This window comes from Phyllostomus discolor, chromosome 11 (genome assembly GCF_004126475.2).
Source record: "Phyllostomus discolor isolate MPI-MPIP mPhyDis1 chromosome 11, mPhyDis1.pri.v3, whole genome shotgun sequence".
Classification (NCBI taxonomy): domain Eukaryota; kingdom Metazoa; phylum Chordata; class Mammalia; order Chiroptera; family Phyllostomidae; genus Phyllostomus; species Phyllostomus discolor.
The window spans coordinates 64,634,445-64,659,524 of NC_040913.2; the positions used below are offsets into that span (position 1 = coordinate 64,634,445).

The 25,080-nt window shown below is 39.8% G+C and overlaps 1 protein-coding gene across 1 annotated transcript in view; it reads right to left on the minus strand.

Moving 5' to 3' along the window:
- Nucleotides 1–25,080, minus strand: part of COL4A1 (collagen type IV alpha 1 chain) — a 164,000-nt gene that overhangs the window by 100,452 nt on the left and 38,468 nt on the right. The window contains 1 exon segment of the mRNA XM_028526657.2: nucleotides 2,170–2,232. Coding sequence (XP_028382458.1) covers nucleotides 2,170–2,232 — 63 coding nt within the window.

A 25,080-nucleotide genomic window follows, 5' to 3' on the forward strand; every position in this document is an offset into this window, starting at 1 on the left:
CCAAGTCCCTCACTAGCTGGTATCAAGTTATGAACAAGTCAGCTGAAAATATCTGGAAAGGTATAGGTGGATTAATCTACTTCGTTCTATATTAATGGGTGGATTTTGGTAATAATTAGAATTAATTAGGCTAGAAAATGTATGCACAGAACAGAAGTCTGAAAAGCACCAGAGCCATGTGTGAGTGTCCCCGGGGTCAGGGGCTACTTGGGAGTGGAAATCAAGACAGTCGGTGGACTGACCCTGCCTTCGTAAGAGCGAGAAATGCCAGTTCTGCCTGCCCCTCTCCAGATGCTTTACATTACAAGAAAAACTTAGTAGTGTTGATATAGGCCTTCATTTCCTATTTGTTGGCATCTGAATGTCTTACTTTTTATAGTCGTAAGAATTGTTTTTGTTAGTGCAGACAGCTTATATGTAATTCAAGTTAGATCATTTTTTTTTAAAAAAAGGATCTTCGTAGTATGAACATACTTGCTCTAATTTTAAAGTAACTCTTGAGAATGCACACTTGACCTAGCTAAAAAAAACTCCCCAAGAGAACAAACAGCCCATGAAGATGAATTGTGTTGGATTAGCCAAAAAGTTCATTTTTTCCCGTAAGATGGCTTTAGTAGCACTTAGTTGTCTTTAACTTCATTTCAAACAATTTTGCTAGATTGTATTATGACAGCTGTAGGTAAGTGTGCATTAAAAAAAAAACCTACCAAGATTGGTGAATTTATGTATAGCCATTTCAATATTGAAAATGGAAGAAAATAAGCAACATTATTGGTATATTATGCTTTATTATTTCAAGAAAGTAAAAATGCAACTGAAACACAAAAAAGATCTGTGTAGTGTATAGAGAAGGTGCTGTGACTGATCAAACGTGTCAAAAGTGGTTTGTGAAGTTTTATGCTGGACAATTCCCCCTGGACAATGCTCCGTGGTTAGGTGGCCCAGTTGAAGTTGATAGGGATCAAATCGAGACATTAATTGAGAATGTTATATCATGTGGGAGATAGCAACATACTCAAAATACCCAAATCAATAAAGTTTTTAGTGAAAATGAAAAATATGTCTTTTATTTTATGGAAAAAACTAAATGGACTCTTTGGCCAACCCAACAGTTGATAAAGTTGATAATGAAATATAAAAATGTTTTCACATCTCTCATTTATCTGAAAACTATCCAGGCAATACCAGTGCCACCATCCGTCAGCATGTTCTTTTTAAAGAATGACTTTGGTGTTTTAGCAAGTAGTTAAAAAAGAAATGGCACCGTTTTCTGTAAAACAGAATTCACTGAATTTCAAAACTGTGAGTCTGGGACCCCATAAGCTTCAGGCAGACTGTGAGTGAGAGAAAAAATCTCATGCTGGCCAGGCTGACACCGTCAGCTCCTGGAGAGCAGGCAGTGGTCCACAGCGGCTCACTGCAGTCCACACCACCTCAGCCTGCAGTGTGCTTCCACATGGGAGGCTGGTTTCCTGGCCATGTTTTCTCACTGCCACACCTGGTTTCCATGGTGACTCCTGGACAGTTTAAGAATACACCCTGTCCCTGGGTAAAAACCACACAGGCATCCTCTCTCCTATCTGAAATGCACAAATGTGACTTGCCTTCCAAAGAAAATGAGCTGTGATTCTTAATGAGAGAGAAGAATAGTGCTTGACTGGAGAAAAATATTTTAACTTTACATTTGGGACACAATAAATATATTTACTGTTGGTGTAAATAAATCTAGACAAGTATGTTATAAATTAAATATTGTTTAACATGGTAATTTCAATGGAGAGCCCACAAGTTCAGTAGAAATTTATTTTTTCAGAAAACTAAGTTTTGTTCTTATACATTAATTCCAAAGAATATTATGAACTCAACAGATTTTCTCCCAACACACTTGTTCCTTTTTGAATCAAAAGAGAAAAATTAATGAAATCTCTTTTCCTACATTAATTGTCACTAATTATAACAATTTTTGAGGAGTAACTGTTAAGATTTTTTAGCAATAATATTAAACCTGGTTTTGCTTCATTTGTATTACTCTGGGGAAAATATTAAAGTCGTAATAAGGCTTTAACATGAACTGCTGATTACTTGATTGGTTTAAATGTACTTCCTAATAAATTCCACACTGATGGCAACTCAAAAGGAATTGCTGTCATTGAAGTTTCAGCCACTCACCTTTTGTCCCTTCACTCCGTGGCAGTCACATTTCCCACAGCCAGAGCCAGCACAACCACCACCCTGCAAATAAAAGAAAAAAGTCTGTAAGTGGAAGAACTTTTGTAAACCGAGGCCTATATTTGAGCTGGAAAGACTGTGGCATCTTCTCCTAATAATGGGAAAAGTCCTACTCTGTTATTACGAACACGCTCTTAACGTGTGATATCTGCATCTGTGCCAATGGCGCTGTCGCCTCTGCGTCCTATGGGCCATCTCTCTTGCCCTAGCAGACAAAACAGTAGTCCTGGAGTAGAACACACCAGAGCATTGCTTTCTCCAAAAAGCGAAGATTGTCTCATATACTTTTTGAAATGGACTCTCCAAGAGATTACGTGAACAGGACACAACATATTTGTAAGGCGATGAAAACGGCAAACTTCTGACTTAGGAGTTGAAGACCTGAGACCGTGGGAGATGGCTTAGGAGGGCAGAGTCCATGCTTTGGCTCTCTCATTCCCAGGGAAATACAGGGATGCAAAAAAAAAAAAAAAAAATTAAAAAGACATTTGTGCAAAAAAGTAAATAAATGGAGGGGCTTATTTTTAAGCCCAAACCCTGAAGAACTAATTTTAACTCAATTAAAGCTTGAATGTTCAATTAAAGAACAGTCAACAACTAAATGTTCCTTGTAGTGCATTTCTAGCATATAAATTAATGTCAGAACTGCATGGAAAAGAATTCAAGCATGTAATAAAAGCTGGAGAAGAAGGGAGCTAACATGTTCAAATGTCCAGCAGGTGCTAAAACCAATCAGCTATCATCCCCATTTTACAGATTGAAAACTGAGTTGGGAGGCTTAATATAACATGCAAGGATGTTGAAATTAGCACACAACTTCAACTTCCATTAAGTAAAACTTGCAACACACTAAAAGACAAACATATGACAGTACCTACATACATTTCCAATTTCCTTAGAAGAATACAAATTTTAAGTCAAAATAGAGGTGTTGTGGACAGAATGTAAAAGGGTAAGATAGAAATAATTTTAATAAGCTGTGAAGTGTGAGATAAAAATGTATAGCTAAATACTGTGTCAAGTGATATATTTCTTGAAAATAAAACCATACTGTTAATAGTATTGTGATCATGTGAAGTCTATTTTTAAACAATACACTCCTCTTGGCTCTTCTGCCATGGACATCTTCTGCATAAAACAGCTGCATCTGAGCCCTGGCAGGTGTGGCTCAGTGGATTGAGCATCAGCCTGTGAACCAAAGGTCCCTGGTTTGATTCCCAGTTAGGGCACTGTCTCCAGTTGGGGCCAAGCAAGAGGCAACTGGTCAATGTTTCTCTCTCTCTCTCTCTTCCTTCCCCTCCGTATAAAAATAAATAAAATCTTTTAAAAAGTGCATCTGAAAATAGGTATTTTGTAAGTGAAATCTGAAAGGTCCCTCTAAGACAGTAAACTGTTCTTAATTGTATATTTTGGAAGTGGGGACAAATGAGAACAATCCAGACTCCTGAAATTAGGGTTTTCTTTCTTTCCCTGGCTCACACTTTAGGCAATTTTCAGCATGTGCTCTCATAACCTCCTAACATTTTAAATCAAGCCATGTTCATAGTTTGCTTCACATTCTGGGTTTTAGCGACCAAAGACTTAAACCTGTGCTCCAGAAGGTTCATTCAAAATGTACAGATACGAGTACTGAGAGGCTCAAGAATACCTCACTCAGCATGACCATCTCTTGCCCAGTCCCAGGTAAGCGCTGACTGCTCCCTACCTAGGTTTTCATAAAATGTTGACTATGTGGTCCTGACCAGTGTGATTCAGTTGGTTGGAGTGTTGTCCCATAAACTGAAAGGTCAATGGTTCGTGTCCCAGTCAGGGCACATGCCTAAGTTGCAGTTCGGTCCCTGGTCAGTGAGCATTCAAGAGACATCTGGTCAATGTTTTCTCACACTGATGTTTCTGTTTCCTTCTCTCTCTCTCCCTCTCTCTCTCTCTCTCTCTCTCTGTCTTTCTGTCCGTCCCTCCCTCCCTCCCTCTCTCTCTTCCCCTTCACCTCTCTATGGAATCAATAAATATTTAATAATTTAATCCTCAGGTAAGAATTAAAAACAATGTTTGACTCCATGCCTCTACTGTGACATTTATTGTGTTTCCTTATTCTTCTTTATCTGTATGCCTTCCCAGTACCCTGTGAGCACTTCAGGGGCAGGACCAGACCCTCTCAATGACCCTGACACAAACCTTACTTCACTGAGACCACATCGGTTGTAAAAACTGACATTAGGAAATAAGGAATAGCACTGAATGCATGTTGACACATCATCAACTGTTAGATCTACCCCAATTTCGGAGTTGTTAAAATACTAATAAATGGGCATCTCGGAATCGATGAAACAGAGTAGTAGGTACCCAATTACTGTTGTTTTGTTGTTGGTAGTGGTGTCCATTTAATCATCCTTACATTAACCACTGTAGATAACAATCCAATGGCACTGGCATGTCAACTCACAATGTATTGCTAGACAGCAGCCCCGTGGGAAAAAAACTCCAAAAACGGAACTCGGCAATGATTGTAAGACCACTCCAGATCACCAGACCAGACAGAGAAGAATGGAGGTTATCGGGGGTGCAGGGGTGCCCAGAGCTGCCCAGAGCTGCTGGGTTAGCCCCTGGACCAGGAAAGCCCAAAGGCGAGGCAGCTCTCAGTCGCTGGGGCTCCAGGTTGGCCTCCTCTCTGTCACTACCCCACTTCCCACAACTCTCCTGCTTCTGAGCCAGGTTCAGAAACACATCTCTGCTCTTCAAACTCTGCTAAACTCCATTTCACTCCTACAGGTACCGGAAGGAAAACCCAACCAGGTGAAGACTCATTCATTTGTGCAGTATTTATTTGTCTACCTACCATGGGAGCTTAGCTGGCAGAAACCCAACAAGGGCCTGAGCGGTGCGAGTTTTTCTACTTAGAGTTTCTCAAAACTTCTAATTAGACAGGGAATCCAGTGACTGAAGTTGAACATGGCTGTATGGTGATTCTGGAGTTTTGTCTTACGAAATGTTGATAAAATCTCAGAGGCTTATCTATATTCAATTGGAGGGAAGTTATAAAAGTGAATTTCCTGGAACTGTTCCCTTAAGCTATCAGTAAATGCCTTAATGGCAGGGGACGCCAAATAAGAGGTTACAGGAGCACAATTGTGGATCTTGGGGTCAAGTTGCTTGTGAGTCTCTGCCATAGAAACACACCCAGCGTGTGGGTAACAGATGACCAGTTTTGCCCAGGCAGCACTTGCATCATGACAACCACTGAGGGAAATCTGAAATAAAAAATCAAGGCCTAAAGCCTTTTTGTAGGCTCTATTATTGAAGTAAAGGACCCTCAACCTGTCCCCACCAGCTCGTATCAAGTAAAATTTGTTTTCAATCCTCAGACCAAAGACATTCATGTTTCCTTAACTGTTTTATTCATTTTGGAGATTTTAGTACCAATTCTGGCCCTGAAAGGCAATTCCAAAGAATTGATAATTCTAAAAATAACTAAATTAAGTTCAACTTTTCAGAACGAAAGGCATTTTTAGACCATGATGTTTGTTTCACAGTCTAGACAGCCTAGCGTTTTATGTAAATGACTGTTTTTAAGGAAAAAAACTAATTTTTAGAATAACAAGCAAAAATCACAAGTTGCACATTTACTTTGCTAAACAAAATCAATTTTGAAATATCACTATTTAGGTCCTTTATAACTGCTGTCACATAGTGGCCCATGCTGGCTATCACCCTGCCATACAGAGATATTTTAATTGAGATTCAAGGAGCACGGCTAAAAGGAACACCAACGATACTCTGAGCATCCCTTTTTAATCACATGTAATATATGATTTTGAAATAGCTAATTAAAATAAAAGCCTTGAGTAATGCAAATCTCAGTCTTCCATTGTGAATTACTATGTTTGAAAGGGCAAATAAGCTATATGAGTTACGCAGATTCATAATTTCTTTGGTGACCTACATGTTAAATGCTACGTCATGAATTTCATGACTTCCTAAGGAATTAGATTTTGCATCTGGATCTCTCAGCAATATCAAAAGATATACATAGTCTCACAGACTCAAACAGCTCCCTACTGGCCGCACATCTGAGGGAATCTGCAAGGTTGCTCATTTTTCCCAACATCTGAAATATATTGGGCCTCATTCAACTAGTTCCCATCACATCTGTTTCAGATTGTAGAAAGGGACGAACTCGTACATTTTGTGAAGTACTCACACTCTTTCTTTCCGCCTTTCCCCTCATTGGAGTGCTAGCATCAAGTAAATTAGCTCCAAGTCCCTACAGCAATGTCTGTGCTTTCTTCCCGTAAGGCAATTGCTTAAGCCAAATTGTCAAGGCAGACAAGTCGGTCATGGGGAATATGGCTGAAGATCCCAAAGGTCAAAGAGCTGTGACTCTTGGTTTCCCTTGTAAAAGAAACCATTGAAGACCAAAAGCTGCATGAGTCACCAGGGCCACTGGGGAAAAGAGAACCCCAGAAAGCTCTCAGGGAGAAAACATTGTCATTTACACCCTTAAATCTGTAGAAAATAATGAAAATCAAGTCAATGTTGACAGTCCTTTAGCCTCTTCCCAGTACACCATCGAGCCAACAATTTACCATGAGACTAGAATAAGTGACCTTCAGGTGGAAGCTGAACAGAATTAATTGTAATTTGAAACAGAAAAAATACACCAGTTCTAAGAGAACTCTGTCAGATACACATAGGCACATACCACATCAACAGCAGAGATCAACTTTAAACACAAATAATACAATTTGAAAAGAATGCAAAAGGAACAACAAAATAATCCCTAAAGCAAGTAACTTTTATCTTCTATATAAGTCTCTTTACAATATTTTTTCAGAGTATGATAAAGCAATTAATATTATTCAAATTTTCTGTCACGCCTCAATTAAAAGATTTTCAGAGTCAAACCATCAGTATTAATCCTATAAAGTATTTTAAGTTCTCCTAATTCCCAAAGATTTATGATATAGAGCACTAGTGCCAAAGAAGGAAGGGAAATAATGGAGGTCAATGACTTTAATTTGCCTATTAAATAAAGCCTATTTAAAGCTTAAATAAAGCCTATTTCCGGTCTTTCTCTGTTCTATCAAACCACAGGGGTTCTTCTCAACATTAAAGTGAGTTCCATGTGGGGATGCAGGAAGGGGAGGGCTGACTAATTCTATTTAGACAGTGCCTTTTACTTAACCCAAGGACACCTACTGCTGTGTGTGTGAGAGAGACAGGAGCCAGCAAGAGTGAGAACTATTGTGCCAATTTGTCATTGTGGCATAACTACTGTACAAAAGTATATTTGGAATGAGTTAAGCAAAGTGAAATCCTCCATTTTGATTTTCTTCTTGCTTCTGGTGGGAGACAGATCTTTAACATCACAGTTTCAAAAAATTTTATGTGTTTCACATCCCACCAAATAGGGACATGTGGAGATCTGCCAAGTCTAAACAGCTTATCTTTCAAATTCTTTTTCACATTCCCTATGTTGTGCAAAATGTCAAAATAGTTTTGTGGTGATATTACTCAAAATAGTTTCATTTGTGATGTTACTACCACAATTTTCTCTTGGATGGTAGCACTTCTTCAGAAAATCTTTTGAATAAGTATATATCCAACTAGAGAAATACATGGAGACAAAAAATATTTATTAGGACTACTTGGGCAGAAATTAAAAGTGTACAGAAACCGAAAGTGGAGCTTTTCAGACCCGTCCGGTGAGATTCTCCAGCAGGATGGCCACTTTGGAAATCTGTCTGGCAGCATCTCCAGAAGCCGAGCACTCATGTAGCTGTTTCCCAGCAACTCGCTCCTGTGGGTGCCTCACGGTGCTGCCTGCCTGTGTGCGTCAAAGCCAGGCTCACACATGTTTATTACTACAACCATTTAAATGAAATAGTATTCAACTTTATAATGTGCTGCTGAAGTTTGAACTTTTCAAGCCTCTCATTTTTAATTCTAGTTCATTACAAAAAAATGCAGGTGTGATGAATAAAAAATGACTACCAAAAAAATAAATAAATAACAGACAACACATTCTTTCTTGGATTAAAAAAAAACATTAAAAAATATGGAGTATATGTGGAAAGTTTTAATATCTATTTCCTAACTTTCACCCTGTTTGTGATTTTTAACTAGCATATGCTATTTTTGGTAACTCTTGTTTTAAAATTTTGCTTATTACCATGAGTTTCTGGAAAACTCTCTACAGTTCCATGCACTCCCCACCCTGAGAAGGTTGCCCTGAATCTTCAACTTCTTCAACAGAAGAGCACACCAGATGGTCCCACTGCAGGCAGTTCGAGGACAAGTGAAGCCATCTTTGGCGAAAGAAGTCCGAATAGTGGTGACCTTCCGTGGGGCTGATTAACAGGGGGTACAAAGGAAGTTTCCAGAAACATTCTCTGCTTCATCAGTCTGGTCATTACATGGGTGGGTGGTTGCATCTGTAAAACTTCACTAAGCTGTGAACTTAAATGTTTTCACTTTGTTGTACTTAAATTTTTTTAAAAAAGGCCTGCACACGGCAGACCCAACTGGAACAGGAGAATGTGGAAAACCCACAACCGTATGCATTCACAGACCGGAGCTGTGTACACACACACGCTGTGCGTACATTGGCTTCAACACGGATGACTCTCACGGGCAGAATACTGAGCAAACTGAAGTGGGGCAAAGAAGAGCACACTGGATGAGTCCATTTATGTTGATGTAAAGTTTAAAATGAAACAAAATGAAGTTAGCAGTAGCTACTCTTGGGGGTTATTAGTGATGGGGAGGAGACCCAAGGGGTTTCTCAGCTTCTGGAAACATTCTGGCTCATGATCTGGCTTCTGCTTCATGGGTATGTTCACTCCATGCAAGATGCCCTGAGCTGTGCATGTCTATAGTAAAATTTATCCTCCAAAAAGCATGCATAGAATTTTAAAATTACTAACAAAGTAGAGAGCAAAATATTGGCCAAGTATTGCAGCACAAATAAAAACTTCTTAAAAGCTTACATTTGCACATTTTTGAACTTCCAAAAATATGCTTGGTATTGTGGATTTAAGAATGATTAATCTATAAGGAGCTAACAATCCCTATGCTTTCAACCGCATTTGTTTTCTCATTATATTATCATCATTTTGTTGTGATCAATGTAAGATAGATGCGATTCAAAAGATGTGAAAATAATTCATCAAAAAAATAATTCAACAGAAAGGAGAATTTAATTAAATAAAAGAGACTCTCTGTTCCATCCAATCATGGAAAACATGAAAACAGAACATCCTTACTACTTTTTAGGCTTACAAAATATTTCTGCTCTAATTTGAAAACAACTACAAGTGTTGATACATTCTTGGCAAAAAAACAAATTCGCATGAAACATTTGAGAAACAAACTGCACTTCTGATGTGCAGCCACTCTCTCCCTTATAGTGTGGCTAAGGATTGCGCATGTGAGATGCATGCTGTACTCTGGTTCTCATTAGGACTGACTTTGCAGAGCCTGCACAGGGCTCCCGGCAAGCAACACGCATGGGTGAAATGAGGGTGTGTGCTTGGCTCCTCTGACCATCAACATGGGATCGCAGTTCTGGTCTCATTTTCCCCTGCCAGAACATGTTTGTTGACTTGCTTTCATTTCTTTTCTTCCCTTCCCTCCACTCAGTAGGAGTGGATATTAAATGTCCCTGCACGGGGAATAGGTTGGACTAGAGGAAATGACAATGAAGCCCAGCATTTCACCTCCAGGTCATTGGTCTAGTCCAGCTGCAAACAGATGTGACTACACTTAGTTGCCATGTGACAGTGGTTCAGTGGCTGTGTGTGAAATGAGTCGGTGGTTGAGTGTGTCCCCTGGGACCCATGGGTAGAAACGTTGCCAGGAGGTTTGAACTGGGGAAGTCAAAGGGGCTCTCCTGGTGGTTGCTGACTCACTGGCCTGATGGACAAATGCAGAGGAGTTGATCTCGGCAAGTTTCCAACCCAGGGGTCCTCCTACGCTTGCTGGAATATTCTCCCAGAGCAAGTAACTGTCCAGGGTAAAGGTGTGGACATAGAAACCTTTCTGGCTCTAGGTGAACCTCAAATTTCCTAATTTCAGAAAGCAAATCTCCCACCAGTATATTTCTCACCCTTTGCTATTCTCTCCAGGTTCCCTGAACGCTATTCTCTCCAGCCCCTCCTCCTTCCCCCATAGAGCCCTCACCTTTCCTTCCTCCCTCTAGTCACCTCACCTTCCACACTGGCTCGCCTCATCAAAGACTCTTTCACAAGAGCCACAAACATGTATTTTCCAGCCACTGTTTGAAGAATAGCAAATTTTACCCAGCCAAGCATTAAAAAAAAAGTTGGACTATTTCCTCCAACTCTGGAAAAATGTACAATTCCTCTTTGGGGTTATAGTACATGGAGCTCTTCTGGCTATTTTTGTTTTTCATCTTCCTCTGTCTATGGCTTCAAAATACAAGCCAGTTTTTGCTCCCCCAAATGCCCCAGTTTGGCCACTGCCACTCAGATATCCACCTATATTTCTTACTTCTGAATCCAAGTCCAGCCCCCACAGGGGTAGGTGGGCGGGAATACAAGCTGTCTCAGGTGAGCCTGGGCCATCCATTCACTCACACTTAGTCTCGGTGACCAGTTTTGCCTAATGGATGATGAGATTTTAGCATCTACCTGCACCTGGTATAGGTCAGGCATGTCCTGATGCAAAGAATACAGAGTTGAACATGTTAGTGAGTGGGATGAGGAAGTAAGCAATTATAACACAATGCACCCTACAAGAAGGGCGAGCAGAGTCCACGCACAGAAGAGGGAGCCCTGTGCCCTGTCCAAAGGACACAGGAAACTCCAGAGCAGGTCCTGCTGGAGCAGTGTAAGAAGGCAGGCATGGGGAGAAGGCACTGCTGCAAGAAAGAGGCAAAGGCAAGCAAAAGCATAGCCCAAGAACACACAACCCCTGTGGAATGGGATGTGGGGACGGGGAGGAAAGGGGAAGGGCACAAAAGGGACACTGCCAGTAGCCAGGATGGAGCCAAAAACCTTTTTAAAAAGGAAGTGACAGGGAGATACACTCTCCTAGGAAGAAAACAGAATGAGGGAAAGATGGCACGGGGTCCTGGTTGGGAGGTAGGCACAGGTGCCAGGTGGGAAGGTAACAGGTAAGATGACCAATTCCTGAGACAAAGAGGGGTCAAATTTGAGGTCTTGGCCAAATAGCCTGAGCATAAAGGCCTCCCACCAGCAGAGCAGAACCATGGCCCATTGTTCCTAAGTTCTTTGTTTTCCTTTGTATGCCAATAACTTTGATATTAAAACGAATCTATGATTGCTATCTTAAAAAGTGATAGAAAGTTTTCTGGGAATTCTAACACCTGGGTAGAATAGGTACCTTCTTTATTAATTTTTAGTCATAAATAAATTATAGCTCAATCTATTGCACATGGAACCTTCAAGTTTAACATGTCATTCAAAAGTATGTTTTTAAACAGAAGTACAGTGTGCTTTCTTCACACCTGTCAATATTACAAAATCCGCCTGGAGCAGAAGTGCAATATAGTGCATGGTTAGCAACATACAGGGTTGGAGAAGAAATAAGAGAGAAGGAAGGAGGGAATGAGAGGAAGGGGCAAAAAAGGGGAGGAAAAGGACAGGGAAAAAAGAAAGGAAGGGAGAGAGAGAGGAAGGAAGGCAGGACAGGGAATGTAATGGAAAAGAGACCTCATTCTAACATCCAAGGAGGTGCCTGAGGCTGTGTGTCCTGCTTACCTTTTTGGTGTGGAAGTAAGAACTTAACGTGGACTCCTTTGACCATCTTTGCTGCATGTCTCTTGTTCTTACCCCTGTATATGAACCTCATCTTCACACTTTATTTTAACACCCTTTTATCATAATCTTGGCAACATAATATCAATGTGTTATCTTTAAATTATTGTTGCAAAAGTGCCACACTTCTGCAGGAAAGTGGATTTGAGAAAGAGGTTAGAACTGACGCTCTGGCCTTAAAGAACTCCTGCTCAGGCCACCCTCTGATCCCACCCTGCAACCTTCTCTGCTTTCTGCCTTCAGAGAAATTCCTAACAGGGTCTAAATTTCCAATCAAAAGATTACTTAATGAATACTAAATGATGCTTTTCCTTTAGTGATCCAGAAAATGCACTGCACATTACTGCCTTAAATGAAGATGTCCCAACCCAGCAGGCTACTCTAACACCACACTACATGTATTTACTTGTTCTAGGGAAGTGACAGATAACCAGCACACCAGCCTAAAGACTCATATGAGAAAAAGTGAAGTCCATTCTTCAGTGACCTTTCTATATGAATGGCTGGTCTTGGCTCATGCTTAACAACTTCCTAAATCCTCTCAAACAAGCAACACCTGTTTTCAGTGACACCCCTCCCTCCCCCACCACAACCCTGGGACTAGCAGCATCCAGCCTAGATTCACCGCTTGGCTTCATCTGGGAATCTCCAAGCCCAACATAAGCAGTAGCCATCTCAGATCACTTTATAGCTCATGCAGGGTGCCATGGGCAAATACAGGTGAGGGCTGACCTTAGCCTGCACCACCTAGGAAACCCTAGGGCCTGCGCACCCAGTAGACAGCTAACAGACCAGGCTGGAGCACCACCACCCTGTCCCTACATAGTTGATCCTCCATGGAGGGTGGAGGCTGGTGGTTAGTGAACAGAACCAGTCCTTGCAGCTCATTGGCCTAGGTAAATCCCTCCCATTGATCTGCCAACAGCAACCAAGACTCAACTACAAGAGAAGGGTATACTCAGCCCACACAAAGGGTGAACCTTGAGTACTCAGCTTGGGTGACAGGGGTGGCTGTGCCACTGGACACTACAGGACACCTACTACATTAAGCCACACCACCAAGACAAGGGGTCATAGCAGCTCTACCTAATACATATACGCAAACACAGGGAGGCTTCCAAAATGAGGAGACAAAGAAACATGGCAAAATGGAAGAACAGATCAAAACTTCAGGGAAAAAACTAAACAAAATGGAGGTAAGTAATCTAACAGATGCAGAGTTCAAAACACTGATTATAAAGATACTCGAGGAACTTAGTGAGAACCTCAACAGCACAAAAAAGATCTAGTCAGACATGAAGGATACACTAATTGAAATAAAGAACAATTTATAGGGAAACAATAGGAGAGTGGGCAAAGCTGAGAATCAAATCAATGATTTGAAACATAAGGAAGCATGAAACAATCAATCAGAACAACAAGATGATAAAAGAATCCAAAAAAATGAGGACAGTGTAAGCAGCCTCTGGAACAACTTCAAGAGATACAACATTTGCATCATAGGGGTGCCAGAAGGAGAAGTGAAAGCGCAAGGCTGGAAATTTATTTGAAAAATATTGAAAGAAACTTCCCTAATTTGTGAAGGAAATAGACATGCAAGTCCAGGAAACACAGAGAGTCTCAAACAAGATGGATGCAGAGAGGCCCACTCCAAGACACATCAGAATTAAAATGCCAAAGGTTAAAGAGAAAGAGAAAATCTTAAAAGCAGCAAGAGAAAAGCAGTTATCTACAGGGGAGTTCCCATAAGACTGTTAGCTGACTTTTCAAAGACACTTTGCAGGCTAGAAGGGAGTGGCAAGAAATATTTGAAGTCATAAAAAGCAGGGACCTACAGCCAAGATTGCTCTATAGAGCAAAACTTGCTCCAAGATTGCTCTATAGAACCAAAGGGCATATAAAGAGCTTCCCAGCTAAGAAAAAACTAAAGGTAAGAATCACCAAGCCATTATTATATGAAATGTTAGGACTTATTTAAGAAAAAGAAGATCAAAACTATGAACAATAAAATGGTAAAAAATACAAATCTATCAACAATTGAATCTAAAAAACAAACTAAGCAAACAAGAATAAAAGAGACAGAATGATGGATATGGAGAGCACTTTGATAATTATCAGATGGGAGGGGAGTGTAGGGGAATGGGTGAAGGGGTCAGGGCATTAAGAAGTACAAATAAGTAGTTACAGAATAGCCATGGGGATGTAAAGTACAGTATAGGAAATGGAGTAGCCCAAGAACTTATACACATAACCCATGGTCATGAACAATGGTGTGGGGTTGCCTGAGGGAGTGGGGGATACTGGGCGGGGGTGGGTAAAGGTGGGAAAATTGGGACAACTGTAATAGCATAATCAATCAAATATAATTTTAAAAAGGCAAAAAAAAAACAGAAAAAAGTTTTGAACTGAGGGAAATAAATCCTTTCTCTGCATTTCAGTAACATGCTCTGAGAGTGTTGTATGAAGTAGATTATAGTGAGGAGGAAATGGGAATTGAGGAGATCTACAGGAAGTTCTGACAAGAGGGAATGGGAACTGAACCCAAGTCAGGAGTGGAAGAATCTAAGTGATTGGGAAGACAGAGTAGCTATGATTTAGTGTTAAGTGCAGATGAAGAAGGGGTTTCCAGTGAGTGTTACTGGAAGGATGATGAGCCCATCAGTAATAATGGGGAAAAGTAGGAAGGAAGAAGAGGGAAAGGGTGGGCAAAGGGAAAAGGGGAAGGAAAGGAGAGGAGGGAGGGAAGAAAAGAATATTTCTTATTTTATGATAGAAGATAACCAATTTTCATTTTCTCAGTTGGCAATTCTGCCAATTAGACAAATTTCATGTGAAGATTTTTATTCCAGTTCACTCTGCATATCATATTCCTCTTAATCAAACTTTATTTAACTCATGAGTATATTCATAGATGCAAGAAATAATGTAAGTCCTTATGCAAGAAATATTGATCCAGCAGAAAATCCCCCAAATTTTTTTCAGCCAATCATGTAACGTCCTTTCCCATGAAATGTCTAACTAGAGCTATTGACCTGAATATCAACTTGCTTGATGTTCACGTACTGTCATAGGTAATGGGAGAGACCATGGATAAGATGTGGTTTCTTTCCTGCAGGCACATTTTAGCCTAGAAGGAGAGAAATGCCTATAAAACTAAATAACTTGAGAGCATAACTGTGACTAGTGCTATAAAAATATGACATGCTAAAGAAGAAAAAATTATTTTGGACCATGATGATACACCGAGAGAAAGGGATAAAGATGGAAGAGGAGGAGCATTTGTTTAGTCACCACCCCACACCAGGGACTGGCCAGACACTGCATACACTTCATGGAAGTACTAGGCCAACGGAACACTGAGGTATGGGTGAGAGGCCAGAGCCTGCAGTGGCAAACGGGGACATTCCAGAGGAAGGAAGCAGTGTGAACCAACTTGGAAATGAGAAATACACAGGAAGCAAAGGAACACCGAGAAACCTACAGCGAATCGAACCACAGGAACACCCACTGGTACAGTGGAAAACTGCAGATTTGGGCCACATGGTGACGGGTTTTCATGTCACTCTAACACAAGTGGACAGCTGCCACATGACAAAGAAGACATAGAATATTTTCAGTACCAAGGATAGTAAAATGGATATTCTTTCTTATTGAATAGACTCTAACCACGCTCTCTGCATCAAACAAGTGTATGATAGTGTTAGTTAATTTACTGCTGCTGCCATTGCACAGAGACTATGCAGTATCCTGCTATCATAGCAATCACAGCTGCTCACCTTTCTTGTCAGATATGGGGCATGTTTCAGGAAAATATGCATGTTTAGACCAATCCCAGCCAGCCAGAATGAAGCTAGAGTGTAATTTTCATACCTGCACTCAGTCTCAAATGCCAGACTCATTTGTAAAGCACTTTTCAAAAATAAGTGGAAGGATTTGCATTCTCTATAAATGATAGATTCTAAAATGCTTCTGTATAGTTCCTCAAACTCAGAGGAATCATTCTTGGGAAACATCACCTGCCCCTCAAGGATAGCATTACTTGATTTAATATTTAAAACCAAGTTTGAAAACTCAATCAAAATGTAAATAAATTTCATGGAATGAAATCTCATGTAATAAACTCTGTGGAATAACAAATATCCAAAGACATAGTGTAGCGATCTCTCTCTGTGTGTGACAGAAGGTCAAAGATCCATCTGGAAGATTTCTGTGTGACATACTTCCAGGCCACATGCAAGTTTGAGTAGGGCCACAACTAAAACCTTCAACAAGTTCACTGTGTTTTTATGGAAGATAATAATGGTAGACCCAAAATGCTACTTTACAAGTCATAAGTGGTGCTTTCAAAGGACCTATCTGAGAACACAAGTATAACACTTATGGTTAAAGAAGAAAAAAATGAGGTAAGCCACAGGAGGAAGTTGAATTTTTGCTGGTCAAAGCTGTGGTTTCTCAATGACAGGTTGTGGTATTCACACTGTGGCCATGAGATGATGCTACTGGATCCCTCTGAGGTTCTTATGAAAGTCATCATTTTCAAACCACATTTCTCCACTATATTCCTGAGCAGAGTCCTACTCCTAAGACTTAAAAAAACAATCAAACCTCAAGTTTACCAGCACCTACTGAAACCAATGGCATAATTCAGCTATTTTCAACCAGTGTGGCCACACAAATTTTTACAACATGCAATACCTGACTATTTAGTCAGGGGCACTGACCTCTTTCCCCTTGGATTATCAATGAAAAATGAAAACAGCCAACACAACAGTCATCCAGTGTGAATGAATCAAAATTACACCTATTTTTTGTCAGGTCAGTGAAAAATATAATAATATAGTTTCAGGTGTGCTACAGAATTTTTGTAATTAGTTTACATGTGCCATGAGAGGAAAAAGGTTGAGGATTGCTGGTCTAACCCACTGACAAATGTAATACATATATCTATCAACATGTCTCACAACTTTCTTTTTTTAATTATTTTTATTTTTTAAAAGATTTTATTTATTTATTTTTAGAGAGGGAAGGGAGGGGGATAGAGAGAGAGAGAAACATCAATGTGCGGTTGCTAGGGGTCATGGCCTGCAACCCAGGCATGTACCCTGACTGGGAATCGAACCTGGGACACTTTGGTTCGCAGGCTGCGCTCAATCCACTGAGCTACGCCAGCCAGGCACAATTTTCATATTCTATTATGAAAATAAATATAAAGTAAATAAAATATGGAAAATATAACTCATTCCATTTTATCAGTCCCTCTATTGGAGTGATATACAAATAACCCTAGTCCCTTTACTTTCTCATTTACATTCATTAAATACTTATTTCCACATTACCTACTGTGTATACAACACAACAGTTCTGGAAAATTTGTGGAAATAAAAATATGGTTTTCTTTTTTTAATAATATTTTTAACTAGTTTTTGTTTATTTTTTTTTAAGATTTTATTTATTTATTTTTAGAGAGGGAAGAGAGAGAGAGAGAGAGAGAGAGAGAGACAGAGAGAGAGAGAGAGGAACATCAATGTGCGGTTGCTGGGGGCTATGGCCTACAACCTAGACATGTGCCCTGACTGGGAATCGAAACTGCGATAACTGGCTCGCAGCCCGTGCTCAATCCACTGTGCTTCGCCAGCCAGGGCTAAAATATGGTTTTCAATGGCAAAGCACTTATATTAAGCATGTTAACATCTAGAAAATTCTAGAAAGACTTTTGCTACTACTTACTGTGAATGTTTAATTAAACAAAGAGAATCCATGTTGAATCAGGGTGAACAGGACAGTGAACACAATTCAAAACAAATACTTTCTAGTGCAGTTTACCTCATTGGAAACAGAAAACATGTTTGTGCTATGTGTAAAAAAAACTATATTTTTACATTTTGATGATCATCTTTATATGCTGGCAGGCAGCTAATTCTTTCTGTGAAAAACTTCTATGTCTTTGCTATAAATTGCAGATTCTAAAGTTAAAATTTCTACGTTAACTTCTAGGTAAAGGTTCAACTTTAGAACAGTTCATTATTGTTACTATGTTTGAGGGAACAAGGCATTATTCAAAGGAGGAAACTGACAAGAACAAAAGCAGATGAACTAAAAGAGGGGGAACGATTAGCACAGAACACAGGGAAGATACCTAAATGCAAGCAGTTGAGCCAGGTCTTAAAAGAAATTAAATATGAATGAGCCAAAAGCTAATACAAGTATTAAAAAGGAGAACCTGGCCATACAATACATGAAAATTGAAATCCTTAGGAGAATAAAATAATAATGATGCAATCAGCCAAATTCATGCTGATCAACTAATTTTTTCTCTGTAGATAGTACACCCAACAGTTAAGAGCATCAACACGGATTTTTCTTTGGGTTAAAATATCTGCTTTGACAAGATGGGAAAAATGACCTCCACTTCCAATCATTTTATGACTTGCAGATATAATATCAGGTGATGATTGTTTTCAGTTGCTTTTCTTCACTTGTTTCTAGTTGTTGGGTTCCAACACTAATCTCTCATATGTTGGCACAGTAACTGTTCTCTTGAATTATCAAAGGGATCTGAGATTGTAAATTAATCTCACATTAAGAATCAACAGCAACCATTCCTAAAACTTTTATAATGCTATGAACCAATGCGGCCTCAATAAGTTTATTTTTAAAAAATCAATAGCATCCTAATTAACATATAAATTGCAGTGTCTCCAGGCCCACAATGTATTTTTATTGTATCATTGTTTGTAACATAAATTTTGTGCTTGCTATTGATCCTACTTTCACAAAGAAATATAGGCATTATATGTCTGTTATCTATATACATGCAAATATTCCTTTATGATAGGCAAATTATTGAAACTTCTTGTTCACCTTTTGATCAATTCACAATGTACTTCTACAGACCCCTCAACTTGGATATGTATATTTCATTTGAAATCAGACAGATCCAATTGTCTTTGCCATTAAAAGAAACTGAGTTATTGTTTTGGTTAGGCTACTCAGAGAGTGAATGAGGGTTTTTTCACCTAAGTAATTAAGATTGACTGATGGCTTATTATGCATTAGGCCTGTGATACAGCAACTAAGACAATGAATGAGGTCTCAGTACTCAAAGGGAAGCCTTTACAGCTGGAGGTTAACAGAAGTATGTACTTTACCATATATGATAACTTAAATTAAAAGGTGTGTGACTGAAATGTATTTTAGAGTTAACAGAATCCAATCCATAACCATCTGAATGAAATGTATTTTGAACAGATAGAGTTCTACAAATTGTAAAGTACTTCCATAGTCTTACATCAACCTATCTTGAAATAGACTGAAAATAAGTAAATTTACAGTATGGGTTGTGATTCCTCAAAGGTTAATTATTCAACAACACCATGGCTTTGCAATTCAGCATATTTAATACAAGACTGGTTGAGTACATTACAGCTTAACACCTTTTTACTAGTATCCAATGAAAAAAATAAAATATATGAATAAATTAACTTCAAAATACTAGCTTTTCAGCCATAGATTTCAATTTAAGTTTAACTAGAGCTTTTGATAGTCTTACCATACAAAAAAATATATAATAATACACTATGGTTTTAATATGTATATTTAAAATTTTTTAAATCCATAATCATCAAATAACTTTTAGAAATGCAGAGATTAAGCTATGTTCATTCAGTACAGCTTTAGTGGTAGATGCATTCCATTACATTAAAAATGAAAAATGCACATAAGTTACATGCATCCTTGATCTATCAACCCAAACCCTGGTTCACATTTACTGGCAACACTGAGCAACTCTCAGCACTTCACCGTGTCAAACCCTCAGTGTGACATCTGGAAGCCAGGGACCTCTGCAGGCTCTTCTCATTTCCTCTCTGGCCCTGGAGGGATTTCTGACGTGTACGCTTTACTGAACTTTCAGAAACACACAAAACTGGTTTTTTCCATCATGCTAATTTTTATATTCTACCTTTTTAGGCAATACTCTACAGCCTTTGGTCTTCTTTTGACAAACCATCATTTCCTCCTCCTCCATCCACCCAGACACCCAGTCTTAATTTTTTTATTGTTTTTAGCTGATTGGCTGTATGTAGGTGGTTCCTTCAGTGACCGACCCATGATTCACTCTCTAGTCTCACGTGACATGTTTATTTTAAACTTTGTACAAACCTAAAACAAATGTCTTAAAAGCACTTCATCAATAATAATGCTGTTTTAAAAGGCTCGTCTACAAAATCTAGGTGTAGCAGAACACAGGATGAAAAGTCTAAGGAGCTGAAGGAATCAATGGTCCATCTTTCCTCTTTTGTTTTACTCTGTTGTCTAGACAAGAAACTGACATAATACAAAACAGCACCCTCTGAAAAGCAGAACAAATCTTTACTGCAACAATTCATTGCACCAAAAAGAGGAAAAACTCACTGTCCAGTCATCTATGAACAGTTTTCAAATGCTTTGGTTCAAAAAAAAAAAACAAAACAAAAGTAGAAGCAATGGTTTATTGTTAAGAAGGTGTTGAAAATGTGAGAAAAGGTAATAATTTTTAAATCGAAATAAGTCAATCAATCTTCTTGAATTCTGTTAACAAAGTGAACACAGAAATTGGAGGTCATCTACTCTCAACTGACATGCGTTGTACAGGTAGGGCCACTGACCAGAACATCATGTTCCCAAGCAGCTCCTCCTCTCTGTGTGTGAGACGTGCTGCAATGCCCACTCTGAATGTTGCTGTCCTTGAGAGTGTTCCACCATGCAACCCAATCTTAAATCTCTATCCCGGTCTCTGAAGCCAGGAGCCACCCTTCTGTTCCATGCCACCTCCCCGTTGTGCTACTAATACAAGTAACCTCTCCGCAGAGGATGGGCCCATAACTTACTGAGCTCCTACATCCTGAGTATTATATTTCACAAAGACCAAGTATCACCACAGAGAATACAAGACGATCTCCTCTTTCCTGAGTTTCCTAGAAGTGGAGAGTTCGTGTGTCTTATACTGACATAGAGTGTTAGCATTTTTCCATTTAGTGAGTACAGAGTTTCAGTCAGAGAAAATAACAAAAGTCCTGGAGACTAGCGGTGGCAGCGGCTGCACAATAATGGGTATGTATTTAAAGCCACTGAACTGTACATTTAAAAATGATTGAAATGGTAAGTTGTGTATTATATGTATTTACCACAATAAGAAAAAATGTAAAAAAAAGTATTTTTACAAATTCTCCTAACTCTTCTTAAAGTCCCAATGCTCTCCCAACAGCATTCTTGCTGGAGAATGATGCCACCTGTAAGAGACAACCTGCCATCCTTGGGAGGGAGCCTCAAATTTCTCTGGCTCACATACACTCCCCTCCCATTCCTGTAGAACGGGGTACCATCTCTAGAAATTGGCAACCAAGTTCTTTCTGTTCAGTTCCAATTCTGGATTCTCTGAAAAAAATTTTGGTGTTTGCTCCCTTTCCACCTACCAGATTTGGGGACCTGCTTGCTTGCTTATTTTTGACTAGATTCTTCTGAGGCACTACGATTTCTCTGTGTGTGTATGTGTTTGTGTGTGTGAGAGAGTGAGAGATTGATTGATTTTGAGGTATAATTAACATTCATCATTGCATTAAGTTTAAGGTGTACAGTATCATTTTTTACATTTATGAAAAGAAAGCTTCAGTACTTCTTTGACTCTCCCACAGCCCAAGAATTCCCTAGCCTTTGAATCAAGTGTCTCCTCAAATTCCTCAAAATGTATTTAAGGCTCAACTTTCACAAACCAAGAAGGAAGATACAAAATGTAGAAAGATTGCTCTATTTAAATCCCTCCTAGAAAGCACTGATATTCCACTGTTCCCAAGGGAATCTACCCAAGGGGAATACTTAAGGAATTCAGACACACATCAGGGATCTGCATTACTGGGAAGTGACCCTGGCATCTGGCTTGAGTGCCATCACTGTAAAAAGACTTTGTTTGAAAACTGCATTACCACTTCCTATGAGATTTGCCACACAAAGACGGTGTGAGGGAAATCAGCACAGAGGCATTTGGGCCCTTGGCCAGACATTGTCTCCTAACAATACACACAGTTCTTCCTATTTTCATCCCTGGTGCCCTGTCCAGTGCCTGTCACGTAGCAGGAACTTCAGCACGCTTCTAAACATAAACAAGACGTCTGAGCCTTCTGCGGAGGCCAGAGCAGCACACGAACATACTGACAGTCTCAAGAGTGACAGTGAAATGACTCATGCAAGACCACCACAGAGTTGGTTCGCAGAACAGAATGGGCTCCTCATTCCAGCTGTGAACAAATGAGAAGCCAGGACACACAGAATCCTGTTAATTTCAAAAACTCTCAAGGAGCCCATGGCTCCCACCGTGGCATCGTTCCTCCATTCTTCTTGCATGCAGTTCTACCCCAGATTTCAAGTGAATGCAGTGTGTTGTCTTTGAACCCACGTGGGAGAAAGAAGGGAAAGGAGTCACTGTGTTTTGAGCACCTAATATGCGTGCTAGGAGCCTTAGAAAGAGATCCTCGGATTCTCATTTAATCACCACCAAACCATGAAAGGTGCTCGAGTTTCCCAGATCTGGAGAGCCCAACACTGCCAGCCCAGAGCGGACAAGGAGAGAACTGCATTGTGGCCTACTCCCAAAGCTCTAGCTCCTTCCACAATGAGCTGCCTCTGCAGAAGCACTTGAACCATCAACCATTCCAATGTCTGCCAATAAGAGGACGACTTCAAAATATGCTTGCCCCCACCCCAGCTTAGTGGTAAAGAAACTATCCGATTGGCAAGTTGATATATATTTATAGTGAATCGGGATATAAAATAATTTTTAGAAGTTCCATATGTGTACATAACTTAGGTATGAGAATTTACTTATTGTTCTCCTCGCTCTGAATTCTGCTCTTTATTTGGACAAAATTACACAGAGATTAACAACCCCTGAGATGTTTTTATCCCTTAGTCATGCTACTGCACTAAGAGGAATATGGTGCACTTGACCCCAAGAGTCTGGAGTTCATACAACGGGAAGGAAAGCATAAACAATAATATATTTTCAGGGGAAACACATGTCTCCTGACCCAGCTGCACTAATTAATATTACCTACCTGGAATTTCCAGGGTAGGGGTTTATATTTCCAGCTGTCCTAATCTACTGCCCTTCTAAATTTTCCACTCAACCCTAATGCTCCCCACCCCACCCCGCCATGAGTCTGCCTCTTTCATGATGTCTTCCCTGTCAAACCTAAGTTATAAAGGCAATATGTCACTTTGAGTGTTGCAAAGAGTCAATCATCACCCCTGCTCCATGGACCTCAGAAGCATAAGGGAGCTCCTCACAGGGCAGAGTGGAGAGTGGCGGGCTCCTTGAAATTATGAATCTAAACTTCAGTCAAATTACACAAACTTCTCCCTACTAGATAGCTTTCGCTGGGTTCTTGCTCTTCAAACCTTCCTGGGAAATATCCATAAAATGGAAAGCATTTGATGAAAATGGAGTGAAAGAATATGTGGCATGTCCTTCTCTACTCCAAGCCAGAGAGAAAGCCACCTAGACCACTTTGTTGAACGATATCATACCTAATCCAGCACGTCAAAATCAGGAACTTAAGTTCCGATGAGAAACTAGAGAGCACTGAACAATCAAAGAGTACTGGGAAACCACCCGGTCGTTCCCATCAAGAGAAACTGAAGCACATCACACCCTCACAAACCCACTCTGAAAACCTGGATTAAAATGAGCATGCTTCATATTATTTTCACTATCAAAATGGAATTGATGTTATTTTTTAAATGAATGAAATATTAATTTTACCTCTTCTGTGGGATAATAAAATCTTCATCAATCACATAATTGGAAAAGATAAATAGTTGAAGTATTGTATTATTTTGAAGATCATTTCTTACAAACACTTATTAGGGTTATGTTATAAACTTTAAAGAAAGGTAAGCTCGACTATCTGTGTTAAAACCAAGTCAAAATAAATCTCTAACTATAAATCTAAGAAAATCCCAAATTAAATTTAAAGGTTTACTATTCTTTAAAAATGAAAGTAGGCCAGAATTTTTTTTTCAGAGCAAAAACATCTGTCAAAGTTGTGTCAAAAGACCAAGTTCAGAACATCCTTGTCCCAAGAGCTGTTTGGCAGTAATGTCAAGGCAGCAGCTGTATTCCCAGCATGTGCTCTAAGTAAGAGACTTTCCCAACCAAATGCTCCAGAACATGGTCCCCACCCTCTCCCAAATCAGGAATTCAGCATGAGGGCCGAGCTGGCATTCAGTCCGTACTTCTCATGAGTCTGGGTTAATGAGTTTCTGAGGCCGAGGCCCACAGACTGTGGTCTTTATTCATGGGAGGAACATAGACTAAACTTTTAAGGAGCTGTAAACCATAAATGTTCTCAGTTCTCAGCAACATGTTTCCTGTTCCTGGGAGAATCATTAATTCTGTCCTCTGGAGTTAACGCAGTCAACTGCCCAGGCTGCACAGGCCTCTGCCAAAAACTGAAAACTTAGCAACCATCCCTCCTCACTGCCTTGTGGCCCATGTCCAAGTACAGGTTCTGATAATTCCTAAGAGCAACAGAGGGAAGCCACAAGCAGAAGAAGGAGGGAGGAGAAAGAAGTAAAAGGTTGAAATAATGTATTTTGATGGATACATTATCATGCCTCACTTTTCTGAATAAATCAAGGAATGACAATTCTAGTCCCATACATTAATTATTTAAATCCAAAAATTATGCATTTTTTTAAAGATTTTATTTATTTATTCTCAGACAGGGGAGGGAAAAAGAGAGAGAGAGAGAGAGAGAAACATCAATGTGCAGTTGCTGGGGACCGTGCCCTGCAACCCAGGCATGTGCCCTGACTGGGAATCGAACCTGCAACGCTTTGGTTCACAGCCCGCACTCAATCCACTGGGCTACGCCAGCCAGGACAAGTTATGCATTTTTTAAAAAGGAAACTGTTTTTACACGCTACTTTGGTCCACCGACTCAAATGTATTATATAATTCTCTCCCCTTCTTTCCCCTTTTCCCCCTTTCTCCCTCCCCCATTACACAGGAATGGTGGAG